Below are 15,006 nucleotides of genomic sequence, written 5' to 3'. Positions count from 1 at the left end.
AATGACAAAGAGAGCTGATTTAACAATTTTTAAAAACTCACTATCATGATTGGATCACAGCAGGTGGGAGGGAGAGTCACTCAACTAAAGCCAAACACTGTTAAGTGAAAGTAAGCAATTGTGACCACGACAAACACACACAGCTTCAATCACCCCAATGGGATGATCTCAGTCAGACTAGCGTGACAGGCACACACCTGGCTTACAGACTCCTGGTTTGTGAGCAAACACATTTTCTACTTTCCTTCGTTCTGTCCCTACCTTCCCTCTCTTCCTCCTTTCCTCACCGTCTTCCTTCCAAACACTTAGAAATTTTACATCAAGGGTTTCTATGGACACAGTCCTGAAGTCGCCTCCAAATCTAGTTATTTAAACAAATGACTATAGTTCTACATTCAATAAATGTGGCATCCTAACAGTAGACAGCAATGGGTGAGTAGAGGCCAAAGGACTAGTTAGGAGGGTGTTAGCAAGGGCAAGACGAAGAAGACCTAAATTCAAACTATTAGAACTGTTTCTATGTAGGAAGGCAATTCTATTCTGAGACACCATATTAGAAATATGGTTTTGAAATAAAAGTTATGTTCTGTCTGTGTATAATTAAGGTAAAAAAATATTTCAAATCATAGACTATAGAATGGTATGGTCCCATGCCAGTCATTCTCTTCATCCAAATTTAGAAGATGAATTACACATACATCTACACAATGGCAGTAATTATAGTTTGAGTTTCTCAGTGAATCTCTGTTCCAAGAATTGTGCAAGGTACTTTATAAACATATAAGGCCCTAGAAACAAGGACGGCATTATTATACCCACTTTGAAAGGAGAGACTAGACTCTGGAAAGTTAAGTAACATATTCAAGTCATATGAGCAGTAAGGCACAAAGACAGGACCCAAACACTGCCTGTCTGCCTCCAGAGCCTGTGCTTATTAGATTATGCTATGCTGTCTCCATGTTTATCTTTTTAAAGTTTTCACTTGCATTCCTTTTTACTTCTAGGAAGGCTGGTTGAGGGGGAAAGGAAACAAGAGGAAGAGCATCAGCATAGGGAGGTAGGTGTACAAAAGGCATATAAAGAAGATGAAGAAAATCCACATCACTTCCCATACTATGGTCCCTGCTTGAGGAGGTAACAGATGCTATAGCTGCTTCATTTAATAAATTCATTTACTCTGTGCTCCTTGCTGCTGCCATAAAGAGAGACACTAAGAAGGTGGAAGCGGGACTTGGGAGCTGCTGCCTCTAAAGGATCAAAACGCAGAGCTCTTGACAGCTCAGCCCCTCTGATGGTGGGAAGGGCTGACCCAGATGCCCATGGCCATCACTGACTGCCCAGGTAGGGGCAACCTGGATCTCTCACCCTGGCACATACTGGCCTCAGCCCTGAAGCCTGCTCATACTGCCTGATCTCCAGTTTTTTAATTTGTCTCTTCCCCCTTATTCTGGTGACCACAATCCAAACAAACGGCAGAAAGGATGGGACTCATCTGGATTATATTAGCCACTTGTATTATGCTATTTACATTTATGAAATATGGTATCGTGAGATCACATTTAGTAAAATTTTCCTTAAAAATGGTTTTATTCTCTAATCCACTTTTTATTGGTTAGTAGCAAAACAAAGTGGATCATATATTTAAAAGCAGGGGGAAGAGAAAAGACATACCATTCTAGAAATGTTTAACAAGCAAATACCCCAAGAATATTCATCCAAGTGATTTCCTGGGGATATCTGAAGGGAAACGTGCAAGCAATTTTCTTGGCTATCATCACTTTACTATGAAATGTAAACCCCCAATACAGCCACAGTAAAAAGCGCACCCCTTTAATTTGGCCAAAGCCTTAATACAACTGTGTTTGGGGAGCATAAATGGAGTTCCTACCTGGCATGACCATGGTCTGCGGAGCTGCTGCGTCAGTACTTAGGCAAAGACGTCCACCTTTGGCTAATCGATCACACAGCAAGGTGATGTGCTTCTTCAATTGGCCTGTGTCTTTGGGTATGCCCAGCTGGCTGCTGAGGTTCAAAGCCTGTTCCTTGGAACTCTTTGATAGGCAGGTCTTCAAGAGGTGAGAAAGAGCAGCATCCACTGTTTCTTCCCAGCCCTGGATGCAAAAGCCAATTTGGAATTTATGCAAAGATGACAAATGAGCAAAGTAAGCACTTTACCATTAACCAGATTATAAGATTATGAGTGTTTAGGTCCCAGTGCTGGGAACCTGTTAAGAGCCTGGTGTCTGGTAGTCTAGACCAGTCTGGTTTTAAATTCTAGCTCTGTCTGCTGTTTGAGCATGTTATTTAATTCCTCTTAGCCTCATCCTCATCTAAAATGAGGCTACTAATAATCTGTACCTCCATGGGCTGGGAGTGATTAAATGAGATGGTACACGAGCAGCTTTTAGCCCTGCACCACCCATGATAATCATCATTATCTCAGGTATTGCTATGTTTGATGATCCAGAGGCGAAGCCTAGGATTATGGTTCATTTTGCTGCTGAAGGAGAATCAGCCAAGATAGGAGGAGACTGGGGGAAACTGGAATGGAGAGAAAACCCTGGTGTGTCTCTCAGGATTGGGTCCATAGTCTTGGAGCTGTGGGCAGAAACTAGAGGAGCTTTGTCAAGAGGGACTTTGGGAGGTACAAGCTTATCCAGTCCCACTTCCATGTCAAGGTGACAAAAGTGACACAGAATGAGGCAATGAGCCATTTCTCCATTTTGACTGGTGACAGTGTGGCTGTGATACAGTGAAGACTGTGAGGAGGGCAGGGTCACCTCAGTACCCTACAGGCTGGAATTCTAGTGCTATCGATGGCAGACAGGGACCACGGTGCCATCACAAAGCACTGGCATGAGGAGGCACCACACTCAGGTGGGTTCAGATAATGACAAGTGAGGAGCCTTGAACAGACAACAGGTGAGGAGGCCTGAAAGAGAAGAGCAGCTTATGCTCTCCCACTGGAAATGCCCAGAGATAACTGGGTATGATTTTCAGGGGTTCCAGAGGTCCTAAGCTTCAATAATGAGTGAAATCTGGGTGTTACTACCAATGACTGCATTTGTATCCAGTGGCCAGTGAGACCTAGGGCACCACAGACTTGACATAGTGAAATTACGAAGGATGACAGTGAATGACTACCCTCACAGAATTCTGCAGAACAGTCCAAGGCCCTCACCTAAGGGAGGAGAAACCTGAGACTTGGACAGGAGTCCCTGGATGAACTGACTGCTGGTCAATCACTGCAGATGGTGACTGCAGCCATGAAATTAAAAGACGCTCACTCCTTGGAAGAAAAGTTATGACCAACCTAGATAGCATATTCAAAAGCAGAGACATTACTTTGCCGACTAAGGTCCATCTAGTCAAGGCTATGGCTTTTCCAGTGGTCACGTATGGATGTGAGAGTTGGACTGTGAAGAAAGCTGAGCGCCGAAGAATTGATGCTTTTGAACTGTGGTGTTGGAGAAGACTCTTGAGAGTCCCTTGGACTCCAAGGAGATCCAACCAGTCCATTCTGAAGGAAATCAGCCCTGGATGTTCTTTGGAAGGAATGATGCTAAAGCTGAAACTCCAATACTTTGGCCACCTCATGCGAAGAGTTGACTCACTGGAAAAGACTCTGATGCTGGGAGGGATTGGGGGCAGGCGGGACGACAGAGGATGAGATGGCTGGATGGCATCACTGACTCGATGGACAAGAGTTTGAGTGAACTCCAGGAGTTGGTGATGGACAGGGAGGCCTGGAGTGCTGCAATTCATGGGGTCGCAAAGAGTTGGACACGACTGAGTGAATGAACTGAACTGCTCCATCCTCAACCTTATCAGCTAAGCCACCTTTCAAATATGCAAATTGGATTACATTATTCCTAAACTTCAACTCCTAAAGCCAAATGCTCAGTTTAGCACACAAAGCACTTCCTGCTCCACCTCCTGCTCCATTTTATTCTCTCCCTGTCTACCTGCACCCACACTCTCACCTTGGCCTCTCCACAGGCTCGATCCTCCTGTTGCAATGCCTAATCACCACTCTTTCTTGCCAACTCCTATTTACAACTCAGCTCAGGCACTGCCATCTGAGCATCACATTTGTGGGCCCTCTCTGGGACTCTGAGACCAGACGCACGCAGTTCATCACCCTGGGAGCACTCCTCACCCTATGCTGTGGCCACTGTTGGCATTGTGGTTTCTCCAGTGCCTGGAGATGTCCGCACCCCTAGCACTATGCTTGGTCAAGACATGTGTCTGCTGGACAGAGACACAGAGAGATGGTGAGAGATGCTGAACTAGGATCGCAGGTTTGGGAGGACTCTGGAGACCTTTAACCAGTCTCATGGGATGCTTCGTGGAATAAAACAGAAACCATGTGCCTAGGTATGGCTGTCCCCAAGATACAAAATTATCACTTTTTGAGACAGTGCACTCCTTTCAGGGACACGTGAAACCAGCAGAAAGTTATTCCTAAAGCTGAGCCCAAATCTGCCCCATTGGCCCTTATTCTACCCTCCAGAGCCGTGCAGAATAAATCTAACCTCTCTTCTACATGACAACCCTTTATATCTAAGAAGACAGCAATTCTGTACCCTCTTCTCCAGAATAAACATCCCCAGTTCCTCCAGCTCTTCCTTATATAAACACGGTTTCAAGTTTTCTCTCCATCCTGACCACTTGTCTTTGAATGAACTCCAATTTTAAACACTTAAACATTTATACAGCTAACTAGAGAACCCCAAACTGACCCCAAGACAGCAGGCAGGGGAGAGGGATTCAGGGTCGGTAGAGTCACCCCCTCACCTCACTGTTTACTGGGAATTCTCCCTGCCAGCCAGGCCTCTGGTTGCCTCTGCTTTCTTGGCAGCCACACCACACTCTTGATTCACACAAGCAAACACAATTAAGCCCCAGGCCTTTCCCACACTCACCACATATCTTCCTTTTAGGCTTAAGCAGTTCGTTCTTCAGACCAAAGTGCAGATTCTCTATATATCCACTAAAGAACTTCCCACTGATGGCCAACATCAGGATTTTTCACTCTATTGACCCAGTATAGGTGCCACCAGGCAAATAAGGAAACACATTAATTATTTTTAAATGAGATGTCAAAGGCTATAACAACAACTTCCTACTCCAAACCACTAAAGAATAATAAAACACCAGTTGCTACAAAGACATCTCTACACAACTGTCAAAATCTAAATCAGGTCAGTATTTAAAATTGAATTTGTATTTCAATAATAATGGGGATGAAAATTAAGACAAAATAGTAACCCAAATGTCACTGTAGAGGACATATTTCCAAGTTGTTTTTGATGCCATCAATGATGACCTCTGGAGTATAAGAAGGAAAGATCCTTTGTATATAATTTGGCATTTATGTACTCTGTAGTCATTTCAGCATTAAAACAGTTCCTACTATTTTATAGACTATTCATCTAAGCTAACTATTGTTTTCATAAGCAGGATACAGTAGCATATTAGGTAATTTAAGTAGATATGGCATTTAGTTAATATAGAAGTACTACAGAATTTCCTTTTCTACTGCCAACTTGCAGATCAAGTCAAAAACCATGTCATGGTTAGGTATTTGGCATAGATTTTTTTTAATATAATGAGGCATGATGCCAAAACTTCAAAAAGATTGCTACTGAAATACAGGGTTATTATTTGGAGAGCCCAAATTGCTGCTGCTGCTAAGTCGCTTCAGTCGTGTAAGACTCTGTGCTACCCCAGAGACGGCAGCCCACCAGGCTCCCCCATCCCTGGGATTCTCCAGGCAAGAACACTGGAGTGGGTTGCCACTTCCTTCTCCAATGCATGAAAGTGAAAAGTGAAAGTGAAGTCTCTCAGTCGTGTCCAACTCTTAGCAACCCCATGGACTGCAGCCCACCAGGCTCCTCCGTCCATGGGATTTTCCAGGCAAGAGTACTGGAGCGGGGTGCCACTGCCTTCTCCAGCCCAAATTGCTACATAAACTCAAATATAATAATAAAAAGGAACGTTGATGAGACAAAAGAAGAGCTTTAAAAATGCAATGTGATAATCTACTGATCAAACACATAGCCTACTTACCTGATAAAACGTGAAACAAAACCATGTGGAAATCTAGAATCTCAAGTACGAAAAGTTCCTTAAAGGTAAGCTATTTTAACCACCTTTCTGGTGTTTGAATCCATCAAACACCATCCATCTTATCCTAAATAAAGGATCTTTATTTAGATCCTTTAAATTTATAAGTCCAATATTCAGTTTTAACGTCTAAACACACACACAAACACACACACAACCCACATGCACATACCTGATCTTTATCCTCTAACGTTGAACATCAGTTGTACTAATAATCGAGTACCAATTGATGTTCACCGATTGCCCTCTCCTAATTGTGAGAGTGAAAGAAAATCTTAATTTTGGTAAAATAGCACTAAAAATGTCTGGAAGGGATGAAACTACTAAGCAAGCACTCTTCAGTAATAATTGATATGATTTTAGTTCTCAAATCCACAGCCTAACTCTTAAATCCCAGTTTACCTATGTATGGCTTTTGGAAAACAATAGTAGGTGGGAAGTTAAAGAAAGATATAAATGTGTGAATAAATCAATCAATAAATTTAAAATACTTGCTATTCTGTTTCATCTTCTCCACAGCCCTTGTCAGCATTACAAATTAATTTATTTACTGGGCTTTTTTGTGCTTACTGTATCTAGTCTAGAACCGATCATTGGGGTTTTCCTTTGTTCCCAAGCTCTAGACTCTATCCCATGTGGTAACTTGACTTTTGTCTTAGCCCTTCTACCTGAGCCCCTACGCTGGGAGCCTGCTTGAAAGGCCCCTCCTTAATGGACTGGGCTGGCTTGCTCCTGCCAAATCCCTCCCAAGGAACTAGACCCTTGGCTGTAGCCCTGCTGCTTGACTTCAATGCCAAGTTGCCTGCTGCATGCATCCCCCAGACTGAGAGGCTGCTCACTCAGTCTTCTGCTTTTGCGCTCCACCTGCCTGTGTGGAGGCTCCTGTATGCCATGCTGGCCCCACATGCCTCTGGGTACCAGTGGGATGTCCCATTTCTGCGGTCTCTGCTATCCTCTTCCTGACTGAAGACAACTGAGCTGTGACTTCTATGATCCAGAGACCAGATACCCATGGCTGAGTTTCGGACGTCTCTGCCCTATCTGTCCTGCTGGTCTCCACTGGTCACGGTGCCTAACTACCAGTATAAGCAAGTGGCTTTTCAGAAAGAATAAGAAGCAGAAACTTTGACCAAGTTTATAAAGTGTATTTCCCAGGGTATCAACCAAAGTAACCAAAAAGAAAAAAAAAAAAAAGAAAAACCTAGAAGAGTTTTCTCATGCCACCTACAAATTAAAACAACCAAGTTGAAGATAACTGCCCCTTGGCTTCTGGGTTTTGACTTAACTCATTCACCTCAACTTCCTCTTCACTTTGATAAATCACTTAATCTCTGTAGGCTGTGTGTGTGTGTGTGTGTGTGTGTGTGTGTGCGTGTGTGCGCGCACGTGCTCAATCACTCCATCAGGTCTGACTCTCTGTGACCCCATGGACTGTAGCCTGCCAGGATCCTCCGTCCATGGAACTTTTCAGGCAAAAATACTGGAGCTGCAATTTCCTATTCTAGGGGATCTCTCTGACCCAGGGATCAAACCCACATCTCCTGTGTCTCCTGCATTGGACAGTGGATTCTTTACCACTAGCACCACCTGGGAAGCCCAGGGTATATCCAAGGTCTCCCTAAAACAGGAATAACACTATTTGCCATGCCAATCTTACATGAATGATAAGGCACTCAAAATCTTAAGCAGAAGATATTGTGGAATAAGCATATATACGCAACTCTACTTTTTAAAAAAATCAGAAAACACAAACACACCACTAGAACACAATGTACAAAGCAACATCTTTAAACTTTTATTCAAACAAATTATAAACTGCAAACGTATGTTTATAATAGAAACACTACCATATCCGCAACTGTAGTAGTATAGGGAAAAACCACAAAATGCCATGGTAGCATTTATTACCAAATGTGCACATAGTTAACTCTAAGTGAGAGAGGAAAGGTTGAAAAGAAAAGAGAGAGATCTGTGTAAATGAACAAATGGAGATTGTGTAGCCACAGCTAGGCTTCAGTTGAGAAGAGAACATTCTTAGAAATGGCCTTATACATTACACATTTGAAGGTAAAATGATGATTACATCATATTTATTTATCTGAAAAAAAACTGTATCAAAGACAAATAGATTTCATCTTGAATAGATGTAAAGAACTCACAATAAGTCTTTGCTATTTATGACTGATCTACAGAGCTTTACGGTTACTATTACTTTGTACTGTATTCTATCATGTTATAATTAGCCAAGGTAAGCTAAAAAACAATGACGTGAAATGTCATTGTGAAGCTAGGTACAAATTTAGTTCTTTAGTTGTAAATTATATATTTGTAAGATGTAAGAATTTTTCAGGATTGATCTAGGTTTGGATTATTTCTAAAGAATAGATTTTATTCAGTGAATCTCCCTTCTTGCAAAGGAGGGCTTGAAATGTTGACCAATATACCTCTGAGAAGTTAAACAGCTCTTTGAAACTAAAACAAATAAAATAAAATTTTAAAAAGTGAAACCAAGCTGGATGGCCTATGCAGCAGTTTAAGCTTTTTAAACCCATCACTAATAAAATGAAACCCTCCCCAGCATCATCCATTCTTATCTTAAACTGAAATGACTTATTGGACTTAATGGAGTTCTCCAGTTCTTGGTGATGCTTCAAAAGCTGTAGAAATCTAATTCAGATTTTAACCAAAAGTAGAATAAGGTGCCAGGCTTATCAACACAGTATTATGAAAAATAAAACACACTGCATCCTATCAGGTGAAAATCTAAAACCTTTTTGACAAACAGAAGCTTAGCAACCTTCATGCAGTTTAACAGCAATACAGGCAGAAAGCACAAGGTTGCTTCAAACCAACCTACTCTGATCCTTTTCTAAGTTACATTTTGCTAAGAAATCTGCATTTGACCTATACTCTCATGCTGATCCTGAAGCTTTAGATAGGAGAAGGAACACAAAGTAGATTACCTGAATTATCATGAAACTTGATCCTGGAGAGCCATATTCAATTTTAAAACAAAACATTAATGATGTTTCACCTAGACAAACATCTTGCCTAAGCATTCAAGTTTGCTTCAGGCAAAAGTTTCCAGTCACAGGTACTATTTTGAAATAACTTACAAAAATATTAAGACTGAAAAATAAAATTGATAATGAATATTCAGGGGGAACCTGCTTCTGGTGATGGTAAATTAGATCATGTGGGCCGATTATCCCACTGAGAATAACTAGAAAAAAATATATACAAAAAATCACCTCTTTGAAGGTATAGGGAAGCTAACAAGATAGTAGTTACCAGGTCAAGATCCAGGGGACAAGGGAGGCCCAGGAAAGTGAGTCCTGAATTTGTGGCTGCTTTTCCCTCTGAGGTCTTTAGTTACCTGGCCTAACATGTAGTGCTGGGTCCTTCAATTACTCACCACTTTACACGATGATTTATGCTTGCTTATGTATTTCCTTGTAGGAGGCAGCAAGGGTCATGAAAGTTAGAAGTCTGAAGACCTAGGCGAAACCTTTCCTTATAAGCTGTATGTCTCCGGGAAAGTTATTTTAGGTCTCAGTGTCTCAGTTTTCTCATCAGTTAAACAAATCAGAAAAGTAATTTCCTTTGCCAGGCACTTTTAGACTTAACGAGACATGTTTATCAATCATGGGGAGGCTTCCCAAGTGGTGTTAGTGGTAAAGAACTCATCTGCCAAAGACGGAGACACAAGAGATATGGTTCAGTCCCTAGGTCAGAAAAATCCCCTGAAGTAGGAAATGGCAACCTGCTCCAGTATTCTTGCCTGAAAAATTCAAAGGACAGAGGAGCCTGGTAGGCTATAGTTCATGGGGCCACAGAGAGTCAGACACGATTGGATGAATAAACACTGGCACCATTTATCAATTGTAGTTCTTTAATTATTTAATTCCATGTTATTATTCTTACTTCTGGAAATACTCTCTAAAAGTTGATCTTGTGAATAATAATTACACTACAAATAATAACAACAAAAGTAACAGCTGTTTAGGATCTCTTATGTACTAGAAAGTATGCTAAGAAATTTATAAACATTATTTGTCCTAATAAATATTTATCCTGTGAAGTTGGTGCTATAACTTCCAACTAAGGTGCTAGATGTAAAGTAGTTTAAAGTAAAAAAGTTTATCATAAATAACACAATTATTAAAAGTGAGAACTGTAATGGGATCCAGGACTGCATGGCTCTAAATCCCATGTTCTTGGCTACTTGGCTACTTTTTTTCCCATTTCATCATGTGTGTCTTTCAGTCTCTTGTCATCAAGTCACTTTAGGCAGAAAATATCATATGAGGTCTTCCCCTAGAAAATTTATGGCCACAAAATTTACATCAGCTTCTTTATCCAAATAAATAATCTGTGTATAATTAAATAAGATTTTAATGCACAATCAAAAAGCATTTGTGCCAGTTTGTATGGGTCAAACTTTTAGAAGAGTCTACCAAAGTCTATCTTTTACCTGCCTAGACGTCTTACTATAACTGACATGTAGGAACTGCCTTGGGACACCACATCCCCTGAAAACATAACAATAGTCAAACTTGACTTTGATGAGTCTGAGTTATCGATGTTCAATCCAGGGACTCATTATTGAGAATACTTGGAGAGGACATTTCTATTTTGGAATCAAAAGACACATGAGGTCACAGACTCCCCAAATATCCCTATATCTGACAAAGTCCGAGAAAAATCTTATTGAAGCTGGGACGAGAGAAGAATCGTGTGAATAAACTGAAGGGGTCAACTTCTCCCTAAAACACTATATTCTTAAAAATCTCAAAGAATAAGAAATAACCAAACTCAAGGAAAAAAGTCCCAAAATACATGAAACTGATTTAAGTGTAAAGCATTTTTCTCTAGAATTCTTTTCTTTTTGTTTTTCTTTCTTCCCTTTAATTAGTTTCGCTTTTAGGACCACTCCACGCAGAAGCTTCACTATTTTAAGATTTGCTTACCTACTTCTTTCTTGGTCAAAGCCACCGGTGGATCTGAGATAGCTATAGGAAAGTCCACCCACTAGAATTCTATTTCTATTTTCTTTCAAATAGAATTCAAATTTGAAGAAAAAAGTATAGAGAATGGGATCTGAAGTGATTGGCTGTATACCACTCAAAGTTTGTGTCATTTTTCACAGCAATCAAGCTAAGGTAACAGTAACATAGAGGGTTTCCCAGGTGGCTCAGTGGTAAAAGTATTCACCTGCCAATGCAGGAGATGCCGGTTCCATCCCTGGGCTGGAAAGACCTCCTGGAGGAGGAAACTGCAACCCACTCCAGTATTCTTGCCTGGAGAATCCCATGGACAGAGGAGCCTGATGAGCTGGTTGCAAAGAATCAGATATGACTGAGCTTGAGTGACTGATCACACACAGTAGTAACATAGTAGCACTGACCTCAGATAGCAATTATTTATGAGATGGTATGCTTATCCCTAATTAGTGATCCTAATTTCAAATGTTTTGTCCATTTAATACAGCACTAGTTTAAGTCCATATAAACATTTATTTATTTTAAAAATATTTATTTAGAGTCCACTGATATAAGATGTTATACCAAACATTATGAAGTTAAAAAAAAAAAGGTGAATCAGATATGGTTCCTATCCTCAAGTGACAATTAAGAATGTAGACAAAAATATAATGATGAAGAAAATGAAATGTGTTTAGAGAGAGGTACAGATAATGCGCTTTGAGAATGCTTTTCTTTTAGTTCCCTTCCTAGAATGATATCAAGAATTATCTGTCAGCAATAAAATTTAAGACAGGAAGATCTCTGTCTACATCATGAGATATTGTCCTGTCAGTTTTGTGCAAAAATCAGTGATATTGTTGAGTTCATATTAGTGCTATGTGAAGCAAACAAGTAGACAAAATTTGTCAGCATTTTCTAGTACAGAATGCAGAGTAGGTACACATAATACAAAATAAAAATTACTATTATCCTTGTTTAAGTAGCCATATTGAAGAATAAAACTTCAGTATGACCACCTGGTCAAAAGTTCCCCAATGAATCAGGTTTCACTTTTGTGAGGCTCCTCAGTTTGGGTTCAAATCTCGCCTCTGCTATTTTCCAGCTATATGACCTTGGGCATATTTCCTCATTTATAAATTGAAAGTAATAATCATGAAGCAAGGATGTGGGTGCCAGTAGTATATCTGACAGCTGGTCCAAAAGGTGTCAGTGGGAAGTGAGAGGGAGAAGGTGGAGAAGGCAATAAACTGCTGGCTGTGAACAGGTACAGCCTTAGGTAGCTAGTGCAGTCTTCCTGGACTACTCTGGGAGGTGGTGTGGAACATACCTCAGACTTTCCCAACTGGAGGGATGAGGGAGCTGGGGTATTAATCTCCCAACCCTATTAGTCATTGACCAAGCACGGTGGCTCCACAGGCTCTGCCAAACAGGGAGATTCCTCAGTCAGAAAAATTGCAGGTGCCCAACAGATAGAAGCTTTCAGGAACAGCAGAAGGTAAAGAGATGTGAATGGAGTATGAACCGCGTCTGTTACAGCCCCTACTTCAAAGGGACAGAGTGAGCATTAAATGTGGCAATGCAGCTAGAGTCCTTGGCCATGCACAGTACATAATAATGCTCAATAAAAGTTCATTTTCTTACCTTTTTTTTAAGTTGAGGAGGCAGGCCTATCTCTTCTGTGTGTGTGTGTGTGTGTGATTGTATATGTGTTATGTATTTAATTCCTCTCCTTTTTTTCTCTACAAAACAGGGATGTCTTCTAATTAGTGAAGTTTGAACTGTCATGTTGGAGAAGACTCTTGAGAGTCCCTTGGACTGCAAGGAGATCCAACCAGTCCATTCTGAAGGAGATCAGTCCTGGGTATTCACTGGAAGGACTGATGCTGAAGCTGAAACTCCAATACTTTGGCCACATCATGCGAAGAGTTGACTCATTGGAAAAGACTCTGATGCTGGGAAGGATTGGGGGCAGGAGGAGAAGGGGACGACAGAGGATGAGATGGCTGGATGGCATCACTGACTCAATGGACATGAGTTTGAGTAAACTTCGGGAGTTGGTGATGGACAGGGAGGCCTGGCGTGCTGCAATTCATGTGGTCGCAAAGAATTGGACACAATTGAGTGACTGAACTGAACTGATTAGATTTATTTCTAAAGTTGTTAAAAATTATATGAAGATGTTTATGACTGAATTTAGAGCCAATGGGTTAGAAAACAACTAACCATTGCATCTGACCACTGTCATTAAACCACAGAAATTAGATTACATAGGAAAGTGGAAAGTTTCACCATTTTAAATGCAGAAAGTGAAGCATAGTCCTGCTAACAACATCAGTGATTTCATCCGCATAGTCTCATTCACTTGATGGGAGAGAAGACCAGTGTTTCTGCAGTCCTCATAAATGACAGATCACTGAAATTAAAAACTTACCTCATAACCATTCTACCAGAATAGGAAGGAGAGCAACCTTGATTAGTCAACCTTCATTACTTCTCAGTTTCTTTGTGGCTTTCTTTTCAAAAAGCAACAACTGGTAAGATTTTTCCTATTTATAAGGAATGCACTTCTGGTCAAGGATATCTGCTCCAAGATGGAACACCAAGGCAATGCCCTTTTCTATAACTTCCTGTCCCCAGTTCAAACCATTCACAAATTCCCAGTTAGTAAAAAAATAACTCTAAATCTCTTACTCTGTGCTTATAATTATGTTCTATCGATTCTAGGGCATTGTTTTCATAGTCGAACATCTCTGAAACAGACTGTGTCAAACTCAACGGCATCTGACAACTGCTGGCTTACGGGCACCAGCCCAGCTCCTGCTGTTGGTGCCTGGGCATGCACATTCTTGGTCTTAGTAGCCGGTCCTACCATGTCACTTCAATTGGCGGATGTTTAATGGCCATACTTCCCTGTCAAACTGAATACCTTTTAAAATATCAAAATTATACCACGATTCATCATTGAACAAAAAAGCTGTGTGCACATAAAGGCACGGAAACAGAATAGTTGGAAGTATAAATTTGAAATTCGTGAAGCAAATATTCATGACAGAAGAATGACAGCAATCCCAGATGTTCTTGTAAGCAAAAGCTATGTGCCTTCCAGAATATAAAAGAAGAAGATAAAGAACCTAGAGCCTATTATACAGAGTGAAGTCAGAAAGAGAAAAACAAATATTGTCTATTAACACATACATATAGCTTGAAAAATGGTACTGATAACCTATTTGCAAGGAAACAATAGAGACACAAATACAGAGAACAGAATTCTGGACACAGAAGGACAAGGAGAGAGTGGGATGAACTGAGAGAGTAGCATTGACAATATGTGCATTACCATGTATAAAATAAATAGCTAATGGGAAGATTCTGTATAACACAGAGAGCTCAGCTCAGTGCTCCGTGACAACCTAGAGGGGTGGGATGGGAGATGGGTTGGGAAGGAGGTTCAAGAGGGAGGGGATATATGTATACTTATAACTGATTCACGTTGCTGCACGGCAGAAACCAACACCACATTGTAAAGCAATTATCTTCTCATTAAAAATAAATTTAAAAGAAACCAAGAAGATACAGATAGGAGAAATGTATTATGTTTTGTTACTGAGGTACCTGCACACAGATGACTGTCCTATGCCAAACAACACAACTAAAGTAAGAGAAATTGCCAAATCCCTGGGATAGGTGAGGTCTGCTTAATTAATGTGTCACACAAGACTCTTGCTGGAGCAGTAAACATCAATTTGCCTAAAATTTCTTGGTAACTATGGACAGAAGCTGCTTAATTTGCACCAAAAATGTGATTCATCTGAAGGAAAAAAAACGAAGCTTTGAGCTTAGTCCAAAAAGAAAATTTTTAGAATGAATATCAAAGGCTAAGAAAACAACCATG

General features: G+C 40.6%; 1 protein-coding gene across 2 annotated transcripts in view; it reads right to left on the bottom strand.

Annotated features, from left to right (window-relative positions):
• The window catches only part of BBS9 (Bardet-Biedl syndrome 9), a 473,303-nt gene that overhangs the window by 58,036 nt on the left and 400,261 nt on the right, over nucleotides 1-15,006 (bottom strand). For both annotated transcript variants that reach the window (XM_018047135.1, XM_018047136.1), the window contains exon 21: nucleotides 1,889-2,111. In XM_018047135.1, the coding sequence (XP_017902624.1) occupies nucleotides 1,889-2,111 (223 nt within the window). The remainder of the gene's footprint in view (nucleotides 1-1,888; nucleotides 2,112-15,006) is intronic.

Source organism: Capra hircus, chromosome 4, assembly GCF_001704415.2.
Source record: "Capra hircus breed San Clemente chromosome 4, ASM170441v1, whole genome shotgun sequence".
Taxonomy (NCBI): Eukaryota; Metazoa; Chordata; class Mammalia; order Artiodactyla; family Bovidae; genus Capra; species Capra hircus.
The sequence above is the reverse complement of the archived record's forward strand: the minus strand, read 5'-3'. Positions and strand labels throughout refer to the sequence as shown.